The following is a 22,996-nucleotide window of genomic DNA, read 5'->3' as shown; positions in this document are numbered from 1 at the left end:
TTCTGCTGTATTTGGTTCTGTAGATCTGTCTCTGCGTCTCTCCCATGACCAGCAAACACTGCCTTCTAGTGGTTCTTTTTCTTTCTGTTACCCTTAACCCCAGCCCTTAATAAAAGTATCCATCAATGTGATCATTTTCTTACCTCTTCTTGAATTCAGAAGACAGAAATATCTCCCTAAAATTCTAGAATTCAGGGGGCAAACAGACTAGGACTTTTAAATTGCAGGAGATTTTTAGACACATAGAAAAATATAACAGAGTATTTGCCCATCATTTTACGATTCAAAATGTTTTAAAAATTAGACTTTCAGTACTATCTTTTGAGGAAAACTTTCACAAATTAAGGTTTCTTGTTAACTTTTTTTAACCAAATGGAACACCGAAGTATGTACTGAACCATCAAATATTCTCTAAATTAATATAACAGTCATAAAGATCTTTCCTCTTCTAGTTTTCTTATCTGTAAATAGCAGGGCAGAGGAGAGGACCAAGTAATCATAAAGACCCTGCTAGTGAGAATCTTTGAATTTCACAGTCACCAAAAAAAATAAAATAAAATAAAGTTGACTTCTCAGTACTTCCTCCCTTGGGAGCCTGGAATAAACTTTCTCTGACTATAATTCAGTGGAAAATTTGATATAAGAAATTGTGTAATGTTATCCTAGTCATTAGCATAGACCCCTCCTCTTTTTGCCCAGTTTGACAGTCATTTAGTTTTGAAAGATTAATGTGGAGACAGAAATAAAAAATCTTGTATAAAACTAATGAAAAAAATACTCTTAGAATAAATGAATACTAGATTTAGCTGCCATTAAGAACAGAAGAAAAAGTTTTTAAAACCTTCTTTAATTAAGTATGAGCATGAGGAGAATGAACTTAAGATGTTTCAGTCATTTGTGAGCAGGAAGAAATTCCTAAACAATATGAATATAGATAAAATAAGGCCTCCAAGAATTGCACAGACATTTTATTCTCCCGTTTGTTTCCTTGGTGTCTTTTTCGAGTAAATAGATACTTGAATTCAAGTATGAGTATGGTACTTACATTATTGAGGGCTAGAAAAGGAATTAAAAACTGTGTTCAAAGATTTGGAAATAAACATGTTCAGATAATGCAGTAATTATCTGATATATGGTATCTTTTCATTTTTTTAAGCTAAAATGCAGCCTCAACTATAAAAAGAATGGTTTACCAATAAGAACCAGCTAACATAGTTGATTCTTTTGACCAATGACTAGGAAGCTATTTCTCCAGAATTAATAATGTCTCATATAAATTCCGCAAAGATCTCCTTTAAACAAATATGTTAAATTGATAAGCTCTTCAAGCCGAACCTTAGGAAATTCTTTGTTGGCTAACTTTTTCCCATAATTTTTTCAATGAATTATAACAACAATGATATGGTTATTATCAAAACCCACTATACCTCTCTTTTTACTTTTATTATATTCTCAAAATTATAATTTAAAAAACTTTGTATTTTCATTGGGAGTATTTCCCAGAACTGTTTTCCTACAATGATATTGTGCATATTGTGGCACTGATTTTAATGAAAATTTTAAGAAAGTAGCCTGCTAGCAATTGTCATATCAGTGCATTGGAAGCATCTGGATTTTCAAATGTCAGAATCTGATTTTTCCAAAGAATTTTAGAGCTAGGAAGTCACCTAACACAGTGCCTTTATTTTATATATGTGAAAACTGAGTCCCAGAGAGAGTAAGTAACTTACACAAAATCATATAGTTAATTAAAGGCAGAACTGGGACTAAACTTTCAGTCTCCTGACTATGTCCAGGTGAATATTTGTTGATTAAAGTAATCCCAGAGCTGTGTCATTTTCCTATGACAGTTTTGCTAGGTTACACACATATCACACCAGTTTAAAGGAGTCTATAATTTCAGTCATATACATTGCATTTGCTCAGTAGTTTTTCTGTTTAGCTCATATTTGTCACAGTGATAAAAATATTTTCAAACAAGGTTACATGAAGTTTGTGAATATAAAATGTGCTTTCTATAAGGCATGTGAATTTCCAAGAATTTGCCAATGCTCCCATTGCTTTGTGTGTAAACCAGCATCTACTCATACCTCATACATGTTTTGCCAAAGTAGCATAATAAGCTGCAAGGATAAAAGTTTAAGTAGTGATAAAATTCAAGAAACCATGTTTTGTGGTGAACCGGAAATTAATATCAATATTTTAAGGTAAGAAAATAATGTTTAAGGATGAATGTGGAAACCTCAGGAATCTGTTGATAAACATGTTGTATTTTGTCTTCTATGATGTCACATTTAAGGTTAAGACACAGACTGTATCACCAGTGAATTTGTGCCATGAAAACATATTCAGCTGATGTAAAAATTAACTAAAAACAAACAAAAGCAACTCTTTCTTTTTTTTAAATGATACTCTTTTATTGCCATGATCTTGTTTCGTTATTCATATTTAGAAGCAATGTTCTTCTTAAGAGTTGTGTGTGTGTGTGTGTTAGTTGCCCACTCATGTCCATCTCTTTGCAACCCCATGAACTGTAGCCTGCCAGGCTCCTATGTCCATAGGAGTGGGTTGCCATTTTCTTTTCCAAGGGATCTTCCCGACCCAGGGGTCCAACCCAGGTCTTCTGCATTGCAGATAGATTCTTTACTGACTGAGTCACCAGGGAAATTGCTATTATATAAATAAACAACTTAGACTTTATAGCCAATATCTACTTATCGTTATATATCTATTCAATATTACCATTACTGTATGGTAAACTTTCTGCCTTTCTGGTTAGCACTCAAAAGATGGATATGAAAAAAGTTTTTCATTGCAAGTAAATGAATTTCTTTCTACTTCTAATAGTGTTTCTAATTAAATTATGAATATGCCTCACCTAGACATGATTGTACCAATTTCACAGTTTTATGATAATTAATTGTACAACTATTTAATGTTCACACAATTGCATTTTTTAAAAAATAGTACACCCAGTCCAGGGAGATTATGATAATTGTTTTCTTTTGGTAAATAACACTTAGGTTCTTCCCACGGAAATTCTAAGGGAACAAGGCAGGCTGAAAATATCATTCTATATAGTTTAATGCTTAGCTGTTTTTCCAAGAAAATTCAGAAATTTTATTGTACATTTTTGTAGGATCCAACTGGAATATTCTCACTGGATAAAACCATTGGCCTTGGTACTTATGGCAGAATCTATTTGGTAAGTGGAGTTACATTATGTTTTCATTCTGCATTTTCTAATAACAACAATGATTTCAAGTCAAAACCCTACACTGCAAATCAAATAATGCCAAAGCATATTTCACTTTGAGAGAACAATCAAATTAAGATAGCTCAGTGACAACTGTGAGAATTATTATGAAAGGAATGGATTAGAAAGCTATAGTGAGCCAACCAACAAAACCTAAGATCTAAACATTATTAGCAGAAAGTTAATAAAATTGCCAAAGGAAAAGGGAACTAATTCAAATAATATGTACCCAAATAAAAATATCACTTGTCTTATATTGTATATCCATACTGTTCTAGCTACTCGCACTCAGCTTTTAAGCTGAATGTTGCAAAAGTTTCCATAGCATTCTATATCATCCTATGTACTTGAACGTGCACATGTATGTGATAGTTTCCCAAATAATCTAACAAGAAAATCTATGCATTTGTTCAATGATTTTTATATACCACAAAGTATATGACAGACACTGTGATAGACTTTGGAGATAAACTGGTGAACAAAGCAGATAGTTCCTGCTCTTCTAGAGTTTATAGACTAGAAATGTATAAGTGACTAAATGTGTGTATGTGTGTGTCTGGGGGGGGGTTGGAGGAGGCAAATATATAAAAGTAAACACATAAATAATTATATAATTGCAATTGTAATATATCTCTGTAAGAAAATTCCTAGTGATATAAAAGTAAAGAACAAGGGGGCTTATTTTAGATTGAAGGGTCAGCCTTCCTGGGGAAATCACTGGTAAACTGACAGCAGGAGAACAAATATAAGGTAACCAAGCAAATGTATGATTGTAGAGGATGATGCTGATTCATTCCAGGTAGAGCAGGAGCAGTGTAAAGGGCTGTATTGGAGATAACGGTGCTTTAGTGGCCCTATCATTTATCAGGTTCCCTTCCCTGACTCTAATATGGTGAATAGACATTTTCTCAATCCTGTATAATGATATGTACAAATGCAGGATTCCTCTTCCTTAGGCATATCCCTCAAATACCAAATCACTATCCCTGGACTGATCCTTACTGTCAGCTGATCACAGGTCCTCTCCTTATGGGTTGTGTAGAAGTATCCTGAAATGGGTCCAGTGAAAGGGGCTTCCTTCTAATTCAGACAAAGGTGCCCTTTGCTTGCCAGGCCTTGTACCCTTAGGGCTGCATCTGCCCAGGAGTTTGTTTTTAAAATTCATCTACCCAGGTAGGGTGGGGAGATCTTTAAAATTTGTACAAAGGTACTTATAGCACAGACACTGAGTAGTAGAAATAGAATTGTGGAGGAGTCCTAAAAGTAGAAAGAAACTTGGTGAGTATAAGGAACAGAGAATGTCAATATTCATGGTAAAAGTTTTCTTAAGTTATTTTGACCTAACCTATTAACAGAAACAATAAGCTTTAGACAGTGATGTGATACAGATGCAAATGTATTGTTTATGTTATCCCAGTTGCATCCAGACTGAATGATTAGTTAACATTTGTGTGATCTAAGCAAATTTTGCCACCTTGTGCATAGATTCCTATACCTTATGCATACAAGTTTCTCTTCTTTATGGCACGTTTGTCATATCCATGGCTCTACACATGTTTTAATTCCTCAGGGGTGTGTATTTAAGTGTGTGTGTATTTGGGTATTTTCTTTCATTTGAAGGTATATAGCTCTCTTCACCATCAGATATTAGGAATAAAACCCTCAGTTTTATAAGGCAAAACGCAAAGGTAAGGCTAGATAACACAAAAAGATGGTTTTTCATCAGCATTCATCAGAATTGTGATGCCATAAGAAGAAGAAAAGTCAAGAGGGTTAAAGGTGAGTTGTGCATAATAATTCTTTCTTTTAAACTAGGGTTTATTGAGGTATAGTTTACACTTGGAAAAATTCATCCTTGTAAGTGAACAATTTCATGAGTTTGGACAAATATGTCCAATCATGTAACTACTACCATAATCAAGATTTTTCAATATCCATCTTAAATTACACAGTATGCCTTCAAGTAATATTTTACCACTTCCCTGTGTGGTATCCCAGCTTGTATACTATGCTTATAGTTATTATATATTTTGTTCTTATATATGATATAAACCCATACTACTACTACTCTGTTCCCTCTACTCAATACTACTACTTTTTATTTAGTCAGTTGTCTTTTAGAGCAATTTAAAAGGAAGAAAAATTATATTTATACTCATTTGAGCTATTTCTGGTATCATCATTTATTTGGTTAAATCGAAGTTTCTGTGTATGATATCCTTAAGCCTGAAGAACTTCCTCTAACATTTCTTATAGTGCAGGGCTTCTGGTAATTAAGTCTCTGCCTTTATGTGAAAAGTCTCTCCATTTTCAAAAGATATTTACATTGGATATAGAATTTGGGGTTGACAGTTACTGTTTTTCCTTTCAGCACTTTAATGATAATAGTCTATTGTCTTCTGGCTTGCATGTTTTCTGAAGTCTGCTGTCATTCTTGTCTTTGTTCCTTTGTGTTTTTCTTCCAGCTGCCTTTTAAAATTTTTCTTCTTTGTTTTTCAGCAGTTTAAATATGAAATGTATAGGGGGTTTGTTTTTATTTTTGTTTTGTGTGCACATGCATGTGCCTCTGTGTGTGTGTGTATTTTGTGGGGGTATTTACCATCTCAGGGGACTCTGAGTTTCTGGGATATGAGCTTTAGTTTTTCTTTGTGCTATGTTCTTCAAAGATACTCACTCAGTGCTCTCCTGCCTCCCCCAGAGGTATGTATATTGCTATCCCTTCTTACTAGGGTCAGGAAGATCCCCTGGAGAAGGGAATGGCAACCCACTCCAATATTCTTACCTGGAAAATCCCATGGATTGGCAAACTACTGTCCATGGGGTAGCAAAAAATCAGACATGACTGAGCAACTAAGCATCTAGTAGGGCAGGGAAGAGTTCTCTGTTTTCCTGATTCAACCCCTGTCTTAGGCAGATCCTGTGCCTCTAGGTCATGAGAGTGGGACCTTCTTACTTAACCTGCTCTTCTATTACTAGTAAGACACCTCTAAATGGCTTGGATCCAGGAATGATTCCTGTGCTTCCCCCAGAAGCAGAGGACTGGATATGTTTTTACATTTCCCCCAGCTATATCAGGTCTTCACCTGTACCCTGGAAGGAACAGCATTTGGTGCCCTTCCCCTAAAGCTTAGGGCTTTTACTGAATGGGTGAGAGGGAGAGAAATTGGATATGGTTTCACATTTTTCCTACTGCAAGGGCTTCTCTATACCAGGTCAGGACCATAAATGTGTGGAGAAAAGCTTTTGACTGTTTTAAGAGTACTGCTCTCTAAGGCTAGCCCATACTTGGCATTTAGCAGTTCATTAAAAATCTTTTTAAAAAATTTTTATTTTGTATTGGAGCACAGTTGATCAACATTGTTGTGTTTCAGATATACAACAAAATGACTCAGTTATACATGTATCTATTCTTTTTCAAATTCTTTCCCATTTTGGTTGTTACATAATACTGAGCATAGTTCCCTGTGCTATACAGTAGGTCCTTGTTGTTTATCCATTTTAAATATAGCAGTGTGTACATGTCAATCTCAAATTCTCAATCTATCTCCCCGACCCTTTGTTGACCATTTATCATTTCCCCTTTGTAAATTATCTTAACTTAGTTAATATCTCATTGCTCTGAAAAGCAATGTTTATGAAGCTATCTAGCAGCACAGAACTATGTTTACAGTGTTACATATTGCATATTATTTTTATATTCTGATTACAGTTATGTTAAAAATTTGCACATTAAAATAGTGAATTAAATATTATTAATAGAGTAGTGAGATAGTGGATGTACTTTTCTATATTTTAAATTGCATATTTCTAATGATTGTAATGTTATTTGTTTTTTACCTAAATAATATATATGTGCATATGTATATATATGTGAATATATATATGTATATAAAATGATGTATAAATACCTTGTATAACAAAATGGAAGCATGATAACATTCGAAATTAATGTTGGAGTGACTCATAGAGTCCTTTGCTTTTTCAACTCTGCCAACCACATCCCCTGCTGGTGTTTGTTTTGGTTAAAGTCTCTCCAATGTCTTCCAGCTTGTTTCCAAGGCCTCGTTCTCTGGCAGGTTTCCAGCTGTCTGCTGAGGTCTGTGCATGTTGAAATGAAGGCTGAGTTGCACACTCCACATTGTAACCCTTTTCCTTTCCTTCTTTTTCTTCTAATTAAATACCTGTCTTTCTACCCTCTCCTGCCGCCTGCCAGTATAAACCTCATTTAAAATCGTGGGTTTTACTTTTCTCTTTTTAGGAGACAGTGCAGTTCTTTCTTTCTTTTACTCTGCTAGAGTTATAAAATGTAGTTTCCTTTTCACCTTTAGATTCTCATCTCATAGCTTAAGAATTGTCATTCAAATTGGAAGAATACTTAGAATTTGCCCATGTGAGACCATATTAACAAAAATTAATTACTTTGAAACTTTTTTTTAATGGTACTATTAAAAAATGAACAGTTTCCCAAAGATCATTATACCCAGAGAGGCTGTAGTTATTCTATGGAATATGGAATATTAAGAGAGAGACCAAGGCCTTTTAGGATAGCTCAGTGGGTGGCAACCTGACCCTGCTGTTGACTGACACAATATTTGTAGATTGACTTTTCTGGGCCTATTTCCTCAAGTATAAAATAAATCTATTTGACTAGATAACCTCCAGCAGTTTTTTTTTTTTTTTTTTTTGGCTCTTCAACAATACACCTAGCACAGTGCCTGGAACTCAATAAAATGTAAACTTATTCTTAGTGTTATGAGCATAGTAAAAACTATCCTATAGTTCTTTCACCACCTTGCAAAACAGAAGCTGATTATTGGCTGTTAGGTGGAGAAGTTACTCATTGCACCAAATAAAATGATTATCATCATGTGCTTCCATTCTTTCCTCCACCTTACTACCTGATAGCAAGACCTAATATTTAGCTCAGTAACTACTATGATACCCAATGTGTTCAGTCAGTTCAGTCACTCAGTTGTGTCTGACTCTTTGCGAACCCATGGACTGTAGCATGCCAGGCTTCCCTGTCCATCATCAACTCCTGGAGCTTACTCAAACTCATATCCATCGAGTTGGTGATGCCATCCAACTATCTCATCCTCTGTCATCCCTTTCTCCTCCCACTTTCAACTTTCCCAGCATCAGGGTCTTTTCCAGTGAGTCAGTTATTCTCATCAGGTGGCCAAAGTATTGGAGTTTCAGCTTCAACATCAGTCCCTCCAATGAACACCCAGGACTGATCTCCTTTAGGATGAACTGGTTGGATCTCCTTGCAGTCCAAGGGACTCTCAAGAGTCTTCTCCAACACCACAGTTCAAAAGCATCAATTCTTCAGTGCTCAGCTTTCTTTATAGTCCAACTCTCACACCCATACATGACTACTGGAAAAACCATCGCTTTGATTAGATGGACCTTTGTCAGCAAAGTAATGTCTCTGTTTTCTAATATGCTGTCTAGGTTGGTCATAACTTTTCTTCCAAGAAGCAAGTGTCTTTTAATTTCATAGCTGCTGTCACCATCTGCAATGATTTTGGAGCCCCCCCCAAAATAAAGTCTGTCACTGTTTCCGTTGTTTCCCCAACTATTTGCCATGAAGTGATGGGACTGGATGCCGTGTTCTTCGTTTTTTGAATGTTGAGTTTTAAGACAGCTTTTTCACTCCCTTCTTTCACTTTCATCAAGAGGCTCTTTAGTTCTGTGTTACTGTTACCCAACAGCATTTTGTTACACAGAATACAGTTGGGGTAAGACAATGAACTGCATCGCCAGAGTGAACCAGTTTGCCTTGATCTTCATGAAGTCTTGACTATACTTCTAACCTTAATCATCTGTTCCCACATTGCCATTTGCAGGTGATGAGGGCAGGAAAAGGAGTGGGAATAGGTTTAAGGTAGTTATTTCAGGCAAAGGAATAATTCAGCTGAGATAGGGTGAAACTTTACAGTTCATTCTAAAGCGCTTAATTTTCACTTGTCCCTGATGCCTAGTTAGAACTCAGTTACTGTTGGTGGAAGGAATAGACTGTATCAAATATCTTATTGTTCTAAAACTTAAAAACATAATGGGCATAAGTAAGCATCTGTCCTTGAGAGATCTTACAGCAGTCACCTGTTCCTTGGTACTCAGTGGATTAAGTCAGATATAGAAGGTGTGGGTGGCATTACAGTGATGAGCAAATTCCCAAATCGCTTGCTCTCTGGAAGTGCACTGTTGAATATGGCAATTTCTTTTTAAAACACTGTCCAAGACATCCCTGTCAAATTTGATTTCTTAAAATCACTGCTTGACACAATGCTTTTACTTGGAAATATCACCAGACAGGTAATATTTAGGTTTACTAGTTACATTTTCTGGATGTGAAGTTGGGACAGGGAGTGGGAACAGAAAGGCAGGAAAGAAATGTCCTCAAAGTGGATGACATACAATTTATCATATTTTAAATTAAGTTTCAGAAACATGGTGCTGACATTTGGGTTGCCTTGCCACTAGACCTATTGGATAGGGGATTGAGTATTTTTCCTTTTAGGCTGAAATTATACTGTTTATTTGCCTACCAAATGTCTAGCACTGTGAATGCTTTCTTTTTAGGTAGGAAAGTTTTCTCACATCCTTGCCATTTTGCAAATATAGCTCAATTAAGTCAGCCAACAAATATTGCTTGAGCGGCCATAAAGTGCATAACACTGTGCATTTCATTATACATTGCAAGACTCATAAGCAGAAGCTGAAGCTGAGTTGAGGCTACAGGCTTACTAGACTGTTGTGCCTTCCTGGTGCAGTATCTTAAGTCCAGAGCCTTCTCTTTGTTCCTCCTTCTTCCTATGACATTGCCCCCTGGTGATTATACACCTCAAAAGTAGGGATTGGTCTTTAAGTAACCCTCAGGCTTCTCTCACATAGGAAACATAAATGTATCCATTAAATAAGTACATTGTTTTAAATGTTTAATTTTCCATAATACAATTAAAAATACTTATCGAATGTTCACTGTGTCCCAAGCACTGTGTTAGGTACTAGGTGCTGGTTAGAATTATCAGAAGAAAAAAAAATTATCAGAAGACATTTGGTGGGGAGAGATGGTCATTTTTATTGATTTAGTTTTAATGGACCTAAAGAAGGAGGTTATTTTCCCTATGATTGTAGCTCTATATTAAGGAGGGAGTCATGAAATAAAATAAGGAAAGGGAGTGCAAGTGTGAAAGTGGGCAAAAGGAGGAAGAAAATAGGGATCTCCATTTTTTTTTTCCTGGATGTGAAAAGTCTAATGAACCTTCTAACTCAGACTCCGGGACTACGTTTTTCCTCAATAAGAGAACTGAGGTTGAGTATTTGCAATGAGGGTGAATGAACCAACATACACTAAATAAATGGAGACTCAAGGGACCAAATTAGTGGAGAGTGCTGAGGCCTGAAGGCCTTGGAAAACATGGAGTATTTCTGTGTTGGCCAGGACATTTCTCCAACTGTGGAATATAACTCAGTCCCTGAGTTTTAGGTTTGTCTTTTTTCCTTTTGTGTTATACCTAAATTTACTCCTGCCTCCTGATAAAATTTGAGGGAGGAAAAAGCAATAGCATGAAAGGTGATAATAAAAGTCCCTAAAGAGACCACAATTAAAATTTTTGTGCCCTAAAGAGACCACAATTAAAAATTTTCACAACTGCTCCTAACTATTTAATGAGTTCATAGATATGTATGGAGAGAAAATGAAATTCTGTGTTTGGTGTGTTGGGGTAATGCCGAAAAGCATGGTCTCATGTCTTCATATACTTAATTCAGTTGATTTTCTAAATGAGTTCTACAAGCAGAGAAGACAAATTTAAATGAATGGAGACAAATATATATTTTTAAACAAAAGCTGAGACTAATAAACTATAGCATAGTGATTTTGTTCAATCAGATAAAAACATCCCAATTATAAAATGTAAATAAAATATAAATCTCTGTGTGCAGGGGGAAAATAGTACAGTTACTTAGAAACTGATGTACAAAATTTCATGACTGGTGGGAGTACTGCTAAAAACATTAATGTACTCTTCGTCAAATATATTGACAACCAAGTTTATTTTCCATATGTATGCATATATATTTATATATACTATAAATGTACATATATTTATAGGACTATACATTTAAACATATACATTTGTATATACATACATATATGAAATGCATATATATGAATATACATAGCATATGTTTATATATAATTATATAATTATATTTATATATTTATATATATATATAGGGGCTTCCCTTGTGGCTCAACTGGTAGAGAATCCGCCTGCAATGCGGGAGACCTGGGTTCAGTCCCTGAGTTGGGAAGATCCCTTGGAGAAGGGAAAGGCTACCCACTCCAGTATTCTGGCCTAGAGAATTCCATGGACTGTATAGTCCATGGGATTTCAAAGAGTTGGACACAACTGAGCGACTTTCACACACACACATGCTATATAGAATATTTTATATATATATGACATAGTGGTCAGATTCTCAGTAAATTCAGTGAAGGTGACTGAAGTATCAACAGTTCTTTCTTTTGTCATTGATCCTCTAACAGTTGGCCACTAGAAACTAGTTAACCAGGTCCTCACCACACTTCATGAAACAGATACTTTGGAAGATAGCATTTAGGCAGTTCTAACTCTTGAAAATAACAATGAACCCTAACTTGCTTTTAGGGCTTTTCAACATTCATGCCACATTTGTGTATCTGTAATTAAGGTAGTTTTGTGGGTGATGCAAAAGTAGCATTTAGAAATTAATGTGCCACTGTAGCTCTCTGGAGGTGACAAAGCAAAAGCTATTTAGTGACTCAGTTGTGTCCGACTCTTTAGTGACCCTATGGGGTCTACAGTCTATGGACTGTAGTCCTCCAGGGTCCTCTGTGCATGGGATTTCCCAGGCAAAAATACTGGAATGAGTTGCTATTTCCTTCTCCAGATGATCTTCCTGACCCAGGGATTGAACCCACATTGCTTGCATTGTAGGAGAATGCTGAGCTACCAGCAAAGCCCTCAAACTAAAAGTGGAAGCTCTCAAACTTTTACATTCCTGGGGCTACATTAAAGGCAGTCTCTTATAAAGAGGCCTGTGAGTAAAATAATACTAAAATATCAAAGAATGTCAGAATATTAAGTAGTTATTTAACCTGTACTCTTATTTTCTCTGCTCAGCTACACTCAGGAATTTGTATTCCTCCTCTACCAGAGCATGGAGAAAGAGAGGAACAATGAGGCATAAATTGTGTCTTTTCAATTGGAGAAATAATAACATTGAGGTGGTTTATGTGTAATTCATGCTGAAAAAATAATAAAGCTCCTTTTAGGTATGTTATTTGTAGACAGAGTTGCATTATCACTAGGAAAAGGAGTTTGGATTATTCAGGTTCCCCTAAGGGAAAAGAAGATTGATTATATTCTAAGTACTGCCACTAACGTTTTATATAAATCATTAACTCTGAAAAGAAACAAAACAAAAACACCACCTCAATCAAAAAGGGCACGTTTGAGAGTCCTTATAGAAGGACAGCTTTTCCTAACCCTGAAAAAAAATAAAATTAAAAAAAAATATTTGGTACACAAATTGAGTGAGTAAAAAAGATGGAGAATAAAATGTTAGTCAATTTAGAGATAGTGAGCTTGGTGTCCTAAAAATTGGTACCATTAAAAAAAGGTTACATTCACTGTGTTACATTGTGCCTAGTATTTAATTTACACTGTATTATTTATATCTCATAAGAGTGCTTTGAAGTAGGTACAATTGTTATCTTTAACCTCCCCCATCTCATAAAGAAGAAATTAAGGATCCAAAATTTGAGTTACTGAACAAAGCTAGTAAATTCAAAGCCAGCAGTCAACCCAAAATTTGCCTGGCCACTAAGTCTGTGTTCTTTACTATATTCTGTTCAGCTCAACAGGTACAAGCCAGAGTAAAAAGTAAAGTGGATCAGCCAATTGAAAAAAATCTGCCCAAATATAAAAGTTTACAGGAAATTTGTGAGCTGAGGTCAGTAATGAAGATTATTTATGATACATCCCTCCAACATACCTGTTTGCATCATGATGGGCACTAAGGCATACTCTAGTCTGAGTGACTTAGTAGAATTCTGGAAGTAGACTGGGACAAGCAGATGGGATTTATAGGACACTTGAAGCTTGTGACTAAATCCCTACTCAAACCCTTAGAAGCCCTAGGAAGGCAAATAAGTGCTTGCTAATGCTTTACTCTCGTCCAGTGAGCAAGGCCAGAGGTATTTTGCTTCAGTTACTGCTCCTATTGGGAGCCTCAAGGAAGAGGGAGGCAGCAAATGATCATTTAAAATTAGTGTCTCCCAAAGATGAAACAGAACCTCAGGATCTCCTTTATGGATGATTGGTTTCTGATTGGTGGGGATTTTTTAAATAAAATAAATAAATAAAAAAAAATTTATGTATTTTCTAATATATTAATTTCTAGGAATATTGATGAAATTATATATATGTATATATATGTGTGTATGTGTGTGTGTGTGTATGTGTGTATATATATATATATATATATATATATATATATATATATATTTATGCTTCCCTGGTGGCTTAGTGATAAAGAATCCACCTGCAACGCAGGAGCTGCAAGAAATAGAAGGGCATGGCAACCCACTCAAGTATTCTTGCCTGGAGAAACCCATGGACAGAGGAACTTGGCAGGCATGGCAACCCACTCAAGTATTCTTGCCTGGAGAAACCCATGGACAGAGGAGCTTGGTAGGCAATAGTCCATAGGGTTTAAAAGTCAGACACAATTGAAGCGACTTAGGAGATATATATATATATATATATATATAATTTGTTTCCTGCTCAAGAACACAACTTCTCCCAATCTGGCCTGGAATAAATTTCATGTAGTGGCTAAGTGGCTACAGCTTGGAAGGTTAGAGGCTGGCAGAGGAAGACAGTTGAACAGGTAGATGGAGTCAGATTTGGCATTGAGATGAGGTGAATACCAAGTGTACTGCTTAAGTAAAATTCTTACAATATCCCTTCAGATGGAGATGTGGGTTTCAATAGAACTTACAACTTGAGGCTTTCCTGGTGGTTGATTTCTACAAGAATTGTGCAGGCAGCCAATTCCTCCTTGTTCCTCCAAGTTCCACCTTGTCACAAAATAATGTGTTGTAATGACAGTGGAAAACCAGCTACGAAAGCTTGGAGTGGATGCCTAGGAATTCATTAGTCTTTAAAACTAGTTCACAGATTTCTTCAGGGGCAGAGACCAGGACATTTTCATTTTGGCTATACTTCCAGAGCACCTCGTAAAGTGCCTTGCAGATATTAGGCACAAAGAGCATCAGGGATATATGCCAAGCAAAAAATCCAATGTAAATGTCTCAGTATGTTTTCTATTGCCTACATTCATTTTCTCCTTTTATTATCATTGTTGTCATTCTACAAGTAGGTACTATGAGACAATTAGGTGTGTCCAGAAAATCTTTTTGAATCACCTTTATAATCTCTTTGAGACTAGCAGAATACCTTCTATACGTGGGTACTTGCCATGATTTTTTTGTGGGACTAAAAAGATGCATACAAAGTGACCCATTTTCAAATAACACGTTTTAATGGGGGCTCTCTGCAGATGTGCCTTGATGGAAAGGATTGTCTAATGACACCCTGTTAAGCCAGTGCTGGAGACAGGTTGGCCTTTAAAAATTATGCCACCTAAGTAACTTTCTACTCTGACTATACATATATTAAAAAAAAAAAAAAAGGTGACACTGTGTAGAGATAAATATTTCCAAAGGATGGAAATATTAACCTTACTTATTTTTTATTACTCTAGGCTGAATGAGTCATTTAGGAAGCCTGAAAGAGTATTTTTTTTCTTGGGGTACTGTAGTTTGCTGTAGTGTTTTTGGCACAGCCAAGTGTAAGGATGGTTTCAAGAGAGCCTCATACCTTCAGGAAGATGTCTAGAACATGTGCAAATATTTCCTGACTTGGAAGATTGGCAGCCATTAGAAAGAAAAACACATAAATAAGAGCTTACAAATGTCTTTGCTTCTCTCAGCCTTCTACCCATGCTTGCCAGTTGCTGTAATGGGGTTTTAAACTACCTTAAATTTTAGTGAGTTTCAAAAAATTACATGCCCCCAAAATATTAAACTCTAAAAATTTTAGTAATGTGGATTTTGCAAGGCCCTACACTGATATATGGGCTTTCCTGGTGGCTCAGTGGTAAAGAATCTGCCTTCCAATGCCGGAGACACGAGTTCAATCCCTGGATGGGGAAGATCTCCTGGAGAAGGAAATACAACCCACTCCAGTAGTTATGCCTGGGAAATCCCATGAACAGAGGAGCTTGGTGTGCTACAGTCCATAGGCTCACAAAAGAGTCGGACACAACTGAGTGAGCACACACACGCACACTGATATATGTGTATATGTATATATATACACATATACCTTTGTTGTTGGGTTATATTTCTAGTCCCTAGTCCCATGCCTTGGGAAGCTCCCATAAGTCAGGGACACCATACATATATGCTGAATTTATTCCTTTTTAACTTGAGCAACATATGGTACCAAATAAGAGGTAGTTGTATCCTCCCCTCAGTTGTACTCAGGGCAGAACTAACAAATGGGAATAGAAAGGTGCAAAGTAGTTTCAAAGAAGTGAAAAACAGAGTGGTGATATTTTTAGGGAGCAGAGTCTATGTTTACCCCAGCCAGCACAATGTGAAAATTGGTATGACTGATTTCTTCACCACCACCACCATTCCCCTCCAAAAATACACTGACAGAATTAGTTGACTGATTATTTAACAGAAATTACCAAAATGTTGTTGGCATCTAGTATGCATAACCTTACTAAAATTGAAAATAGATGTTTTACATTTTTTCCAAAATGGTGTTTAGAAGGGACTTCTCAGACAGATCTTGATGCTTGGACATCAAGGGACGTAAGTTGGAGAAGCATAACTTACTGTCAACCTACCTCCCTGAGGTCCTTCAGATAAGATGTTCCCATATGAGACCAGAACTTTCCAAATTAACCTCTCCCTGTTTCCTTTACTTTCTTGGATCTGGCAGTGGCATGAAAGGTGAGTTGGGTTGGGACAGGGTTTACATAAATAAATTAGAATATGACCAATTTATTTATAAAGGATAATTCATTTAAAGAAATAAATATCAAAGTAACCATTTACATGATTCCATTGAAATTGAATTGTAAAGCCTTCCTCACTCTCTACAAATCAAGAGAGTTTGTATTTTTTAAAAAAAGGCAAATGATCCGCCTTTCAACAATATTTGTAAATATAGTAATGTGCTCTCAACTCCTTTATACTTATTTCTTCTATATTTTCTGGTTTTCTTTATTCAAAGGTTATATTCCAGTGCTCTGGTGATCAGATAGGGGGCTGTGGGAAATGGAGAATAAAAATTAACATATACACACTACTATATATAAAATATATAAAATCAACTAAAATATATAATCAACAGGGATCTGCTGTATAGCACAGGGAACTCAACTCAATACTCTGTAATAACCTACATGGGAAAAGAATCTGAAAAAGAATAGAAATATGTAGATGTATAACTAAATCACTTTGTTGTATGCCTGAAATAATATAGTAAATCAACTATACTCCAATATAAAATTTTTAAACATTATTAAAAATAGAAGGGTAAGACAGAACTTAGAATAAGGGCTGCCAGATTTTATGAATAAAAATATAGGATGCCCAGTTAAATTTGAACTTTGATAAGGAACAATTTTTTTTTTAGTGTCAATGTATCCCAAAAGTATATACTTATGCTAAAAATATTTATTTATTTGAAGGTCAAATTTTACTGGGCCTAACCTATAGTTTTATCTGCTAACCCTATCTAGAACAGCTTTTCCCTGGGTCACAGATTTACCACCCACCAACCCTGTGTTAAGAAATAAAAGAGAGATTGTCTTGCCCACCTGCTGTAGTATGGCAAAGAATGCCAGTTCAGCCTACCTAAGAAGCTGCCAAAGGTTGGATAGGAGTGGTCTTCTGGTCCCAAAACAGCTGCTAGTTCTCCCTGCTTCTTCTAGCAAATGTTGTTTGGTGCTGCCTTCAAGCTCCATAGCAAAGCTGCTTTGCTGGTTGCTGTAGGGGCTACAGAGTGCAAGTGTGTAATTTTCTCTTTACTGAGGGTCTGAGTAGAGGAAAGAAGAGATTTCTCTTTGACGTGCCGAGGAGAACATTTTGCCTGCTCAGTCCCCTGAGCTGGAAAAGAGAGTCAATATAACTTTTTTTTTTCCTTACTCTAAAAGTGGAAGGGCACCGGGCTGGTAACTTGATCAGTCACTCTCGAGTTTTATTGTGCCTAATATGGACCCAAGCACCTAGTGTTATTGCAGCCAATATCGGTCAGTGTTTGTTTTGTTTTTAGGTGAACAATCTTATGTTATTCTGTTTCACAGGCCAAGGTATTGCTGGCTCCAATTCAGAGTTGTTTCTTCATAGAAGGACCATTTGTGTTGTTTAGAGCCGCATTGCATCTGGTCCATTTCTTTTTAGAGTTGTGAGTTAAATCAAGGAGCCAAGATGGCGGAGGAGTAAATCATTTTGCCTGTGTAGTGAGAGGTTGACCTGAAAGAAGGATACATAGGGCATGACTGATTTACAGTGCAAAATAGAGAGAGATTGCCAGCAGAACTGTTTAAATCCAACCATCATATCTTGCTGTCCCTAATTCCCTCAGGATGGCCCAGAGAATGTTCTCAAGGACAACTGATACTTGCAAAGGAAGAATCTTTCTGTAGATCTTTTAAGATTCCAAAAGGGGCAGTGATATATGGGAAGTCTCTAGTTCATGTGGCATTGTTAATGATGCCCTCTCTGGATTTGCTGAGAGTTCACAGTAGACAGAGAAATAGAGCCTGAAGCAATGGCATCATCTCCCAGCTCTCTCAGTGACTTCATTTGTTGGAACTTCTGCCATCATCAACTTTTTCTAGTGCTTCAGGAAGATGTAGTTCCTAAATAGTAAGTGGGGAGTGCCATGCAGTGTAATGTATAGATATAGAGTAAAATCCATCTTGAACCCTAGCCCCAAACAGTTCAAGTTACCATTAAGTGCATAATGTATACCAGACACCATCCTATATTCCTTATAGGCATTAACTGATTTGAGCTTTAGAGAAATCACATGAGGTAGATTTTATGAATCTTATTTTGCATGTGAAACTGAGGCATAGAGAAGTTAAATAACCTATCTAAAGTCATACAGTAAGTAGACAAGTCATGTTTGAAACCAGATCACCCTGGCCTGCAAAGCCCTCACTTTTAACTATGCTGTTGAAAACTACAAGAGAATTGGTAAGTACAAAAGTAACACCTTTCTACATGATGTAGTTGGATCAATGAGAACTTGGAAGGTGGTTCCACCAAGCCCTGAAGGAGTGTATAAGATGAGGTTCCAGTGACTCTAGTGTATACCGTTCTCCGTTTCAGGCATTATTGTTTTCCTCCATTCAATCTCAGAGAGACTTTCTAATAAAAACAGAGTCAATTAGAGAATAATCTTTTCAGTCAATTGACAAAGTCAAATTGCATGGTATATTTTATGGGGAATATTAGAAGCTACATGAGAAATTAATTAGCCATTCATGAAGTGCCTGTTCTGAATAGTAAATATTTAAGAAGGATTCAATTAAATTTTATCACTGAGAACTGGCTTTTATTTTTAAGGATAAATTTTATGTAAAATCTTTCAATAGCAAAGTATCTGGTGCACAATATAGATTTTGGAATCAACCAGAACAGAGACATTCTATCAATATTGTGCTATACCATTTCAAGAGGAAAAGCTCTTCGCTCAAAAAAAAAAAAAAAATCTAGACAGTAGACACATATTCCTTAAAAGGAGTACTCTTTAAAAGGAGTACACATACTCCTTTGATGAGAGCCCTGGTCAGAAAGGTTTCAGTATAGGTTCATAGAATAGATTCTAAGTAGTCAGCTAAAAATTCATGTAGGGGCTTATTTTGACACAAGCTTGAAGTATGCAGCTTCTATCCTTGGATAATCAAGTCTGTCTACTCCCCTGCCATGCCACAGTGGGAGCATGTGTTTTCATGTCACACAGATCTGAATTTAACTCCATGAGGTGAGTGACCAGGAGGTGGGTCACTTATCATCTCTAAGCTGCAGTTTCACAAAAATAATGGGGATAATAAACCCATTATGCAGTGCATCTGCTATTATCCCCAGGAAAGAATAGGCAAAAAGCCTTTCATCAAGACTGAAAGCTTTATAAAAATGGTATCATCACTGAGAATGCAGAAGTTAATGGAGGAATGCCTTTCTCATATAAAAGTTATTTTAATATTCTCTGGTTAGAAAGCAGAGGCAAGTGGGGAAGAATCAAACCTAACTGCAGGGACAGAGCTGGAAGGACTCCCTAGAGATCAGATTATTTACAGATGACAAAACTCAAGCCCTGAGAGGAGATGTGACTTGCTTAAGGTCAAATATCTAATGTGTAAAGCCTTGCTTTATTTTAGAAATACCATGTTCTATCCCTTGCTAACTTGTACTCAGTTGTTCAAGGCTTCTCAAATATTAGTTAATGCTCTAAGTCCCAGATGGTCATCCCCTGAGTATGCTACTTCTTCATAGGGAGCTGAGATGAAATGTCTCATTTTCTCTCATAGCAGATTATGACTAAAACTGTGATAATTCCACATTTTTAGTTATAACTCTTGTCCTATTATACCAGTGAAACTATAGTTTTTGAAATCAGAATGATTATTCAAATGTTCAAATGTATTCCTTCATACTCTTCTGAGTGACAGCTAGGAGTAAAGGATATTATTCAATTTACATTAAGGAGGCCCTTTGGTGTTTATCAAAATGCAAGGATAAAAAATATTTTTTAAATCAGGCTTTAGTTACTTAAGCCTCTGAAAAATGAATCCTCTACTCACACTAGCCCCACATTACATTTCTTTGTCTTGACGGGTTCTTTTATTTATTTTTTATATCCCCTCTTATTTTTTCTTTAGTTACTGACAATTCAAAGTGTGGTAAATAACCTTGACTGCTACAAGTCTCTTTAATTTTTATGGACAGAATCTGGAGGAATATAAAAGTAACTTATTAGTTGACTTTCCAGAGTCAATTTGCACCATGTTTATCTCCATATGGTTTGTATTATTATGTAAAATTTTGAGTAGTTTGTCCCAGATACATTTGATGGCAGTGAACACTTGAAAGCAGTGAATTCAAGTGAAGTCCTGGCCTGCCTCATCTTTAAAATGTCTCTGTGCTATTCCTTATGGCCCTGTAGCCAGTTGAATAACCACTGATAATAAATAATAGGGGTGAGAGGCAATGAGGGAAAGGGAATGAATGATTTCATGGATTTGTGTCACATTATTTCAAAAGCAATCCATAATTTGACATGAATTGAGAAATTCTGTTTAAGCAGCATTGTGAGCAAAGACAATATCAGGCCTGGGTTTGATGCCTTCTGATGGAGCAGAATGCCCTGACTTCTGTATTTCCATGGTTCTTAAGCAGTAGTGCATATTAAAATCCTTGTGAGGAATCACTTAAAAATGTGAATGTTCAAGACCCACTCTAAGAGATTCTGATTGGGAACCACTGCCTAGAGGAACTTGAGATTCTATGCGTAAACTAGAAATCTCAAGAGAGGGTTTATTATTTTTTTTCATAAGTATAAAAAATTAAGCATATGTGCTAGGAGGGCAAAGATTTAACTCAGTATGGTACGAGTTTCAGGAAAGCTATCCCAAACCAAATATATATCCCAAAGACAAACCTACCACATTCCTTGAAATCACCATTATTAAAAAGTCATTTCTTTAGACATCTTACCAGAAATGACCTGTGTACACACATATTCTAAATTAAGTAATGCATTAAACTACTAATTAACACTTTAGCGCAGATGAGATTAGCTCTCACCCTAATCCCAAGGGAAATGAGGCACAAGGCAGGTAAATTATTTCTGATGTCTGTGAGAGAGGGGAGAGGGAAAGTTTTGTAACATGGGGAGTTGTTCCCAAGGAAAGCAAAGCCAGATGTAGCACCTGTGTAAGAGAAAGCCTTAGAGCCACGTGGGAGGAGTCAGTGAATGGAGGGGGCTGGGGATGTTGGCAAAATACACTTTGCCAGAGGTTATCCATTTGCCCTTAATGGAGGGAGCCTGTTTCTCTCACTCTCTCAAGCTCAAGTCTTCTTTGCTTAGAATGACCCTCCACTGACCCTTATTTAATGCAAAGGGTTCATTTAAATGCAAAGCCAGGAAAGGAGAAAGACTGGAGGGACTTAACCCTACCATTTAGCTTACATAGTATTTAACAGCTGGCTGATTTGGCCTGTTCAGTGAAGAGAAACACACACACACAGAGGCATGCATGCACACAGGCACACGCAGATGCATATTCGAAGCAACTTTAAGTTTGTCAGTTCAGGGAAATTAGTTAAACTACGTTAGATCAATGGAAAAACAACTTTCTCAATCATTTTGAAATGCCATTTTCTTCTTGCTCATATGAACCGCAGTCAGAGTTGTGGGTCCTACTACGTCCTCTGGCATAGAGGAGAACTGACTTGGGTGAAAAACCTTTCAGAAGACGTGTCAGAACCTTTTAGTATGCTGAAAATGCAAGCACAGGGGTCCTGGCTGAAGGCTAGATAGAAAGGATGGGGAAAATGGTCATGCAGATTTGACTGTTTTAAGTTGAATAAAAAAATAGTGAATTGGTGAAAGTTCTGGCTTGATTAAAAAGCAGTTCAGGCACATTGGTAATCTTGAATTCTACTATGATTTTATCTTTCTTTCCAGATACCAGTAAAGCCCATTTGTCCAGATGTCCTGAGCAGCATATAGTTAAAAGACTATGTTCCCTTAAAAATGTGGTTTTGATTCATCTGCTCTTGGATCATCCCTTTGCTCTTTGGTCAGATGACTTGAGACTTGGACTTTTTATTATTTTTTTTCTTTTTAATATTTGGCCATGTAAAAGAGGGATTAAAGCACATATCAAATCTAAGCAGCAGGATTTAAACCAAGCCAAACACATGAACTCTTTTTTACTTCCCCTGCTCCCAAGTTAGCATCTATTCCCTAAAGCAGCACCAATGTTTTTAATTAAGGAAGCCAGCTGAAGTGGCATGATTGGGGACCACTTTCTAAAGAGGAGCCCAGAATCTGGTCCTAAAGTCTTGGCAGATCATATAGTGGAATTAAAATCTAGTCAATATGGATTTACTGGAAATATGCTCAACTGCTCCAAACCCTCAAGACCTTAACAGTCTTAGTAGCAAAGGAAGGTGGGATATAGTGTTTAAAATAATTTTTTGAATACCCTGTTACACCCTGATATTCACATCTATCAGTTGAGTAATGAAATTTTTTTTATTTTCCTCCTCTGGTTTACCAATTTCTTCCTGTAAGGTTCAGTGCAGTGTCTCAATGGTCCTTGGAATGACTCTTTAGTTGTTTTTTTTTATTTTATTTTTATGACATTTTAGAGCAGTTAATGCACTGATTCTACCCTTATACATGTTACGTGTATACACATGTTAATACCCTTATACAGTGGTTCCTAAAGTTTGGCATCTGGACTGGAAGCATTATTATCACTCAGGAACTTGTTAGAGGTACAAATTCTTGGTTGCCACAGACCATGAAGGTGCTCTTTTGTCCCTCTATGGCACATGCTATGATATATATCCCCATGTCAGGCACA

At 36.4% G+C, this 22,996-nt stretch overlaps 1 protein-coding gene across 2 annotated transcripts in view; it reads left to right on the top strand.

Annotated features, from left to right (window-relative positions):
- NRK (Nik related kinase) overlaps nt 1-22,996 on the top strand; it is a 124,488-nt gene that overhangs the window by 4,444 nt on the left and 97,048 nt on the right. For both annotated transcript variants that reach the window (XM_043458387.1, XM_043458388.1), the window contains exon 2: nt 3,140-3,205. In XM_043458387.1, coding sequence (XP_043314322.1) covers nt 3,140-3,205 — 66 coding nt within the window. The remainder of the gene's footprint in view (nt 1-3,139; nt 3,206-22,996) is intronic.

The sequence above is a fragment of the Cervus canadensis genome, chromosome X (assembly GCF_019320065.1).
Source record: "Cervus canadensis isolate Bull #8, Minnesota chromosome X, ASM1932006v1, whole genome shotgun sequence".
Classification (NCBI taxonomy): Eukaryota; Metazoa; Chordata; class Mammalia; order Artiodactyla; family Cervidae; genus Cervus; species Cervus canadensis.
Note: the sequence above shows the minus strand (reverse complement) of the source record. Positions and strands in the feature narration are given on the sequence as shown.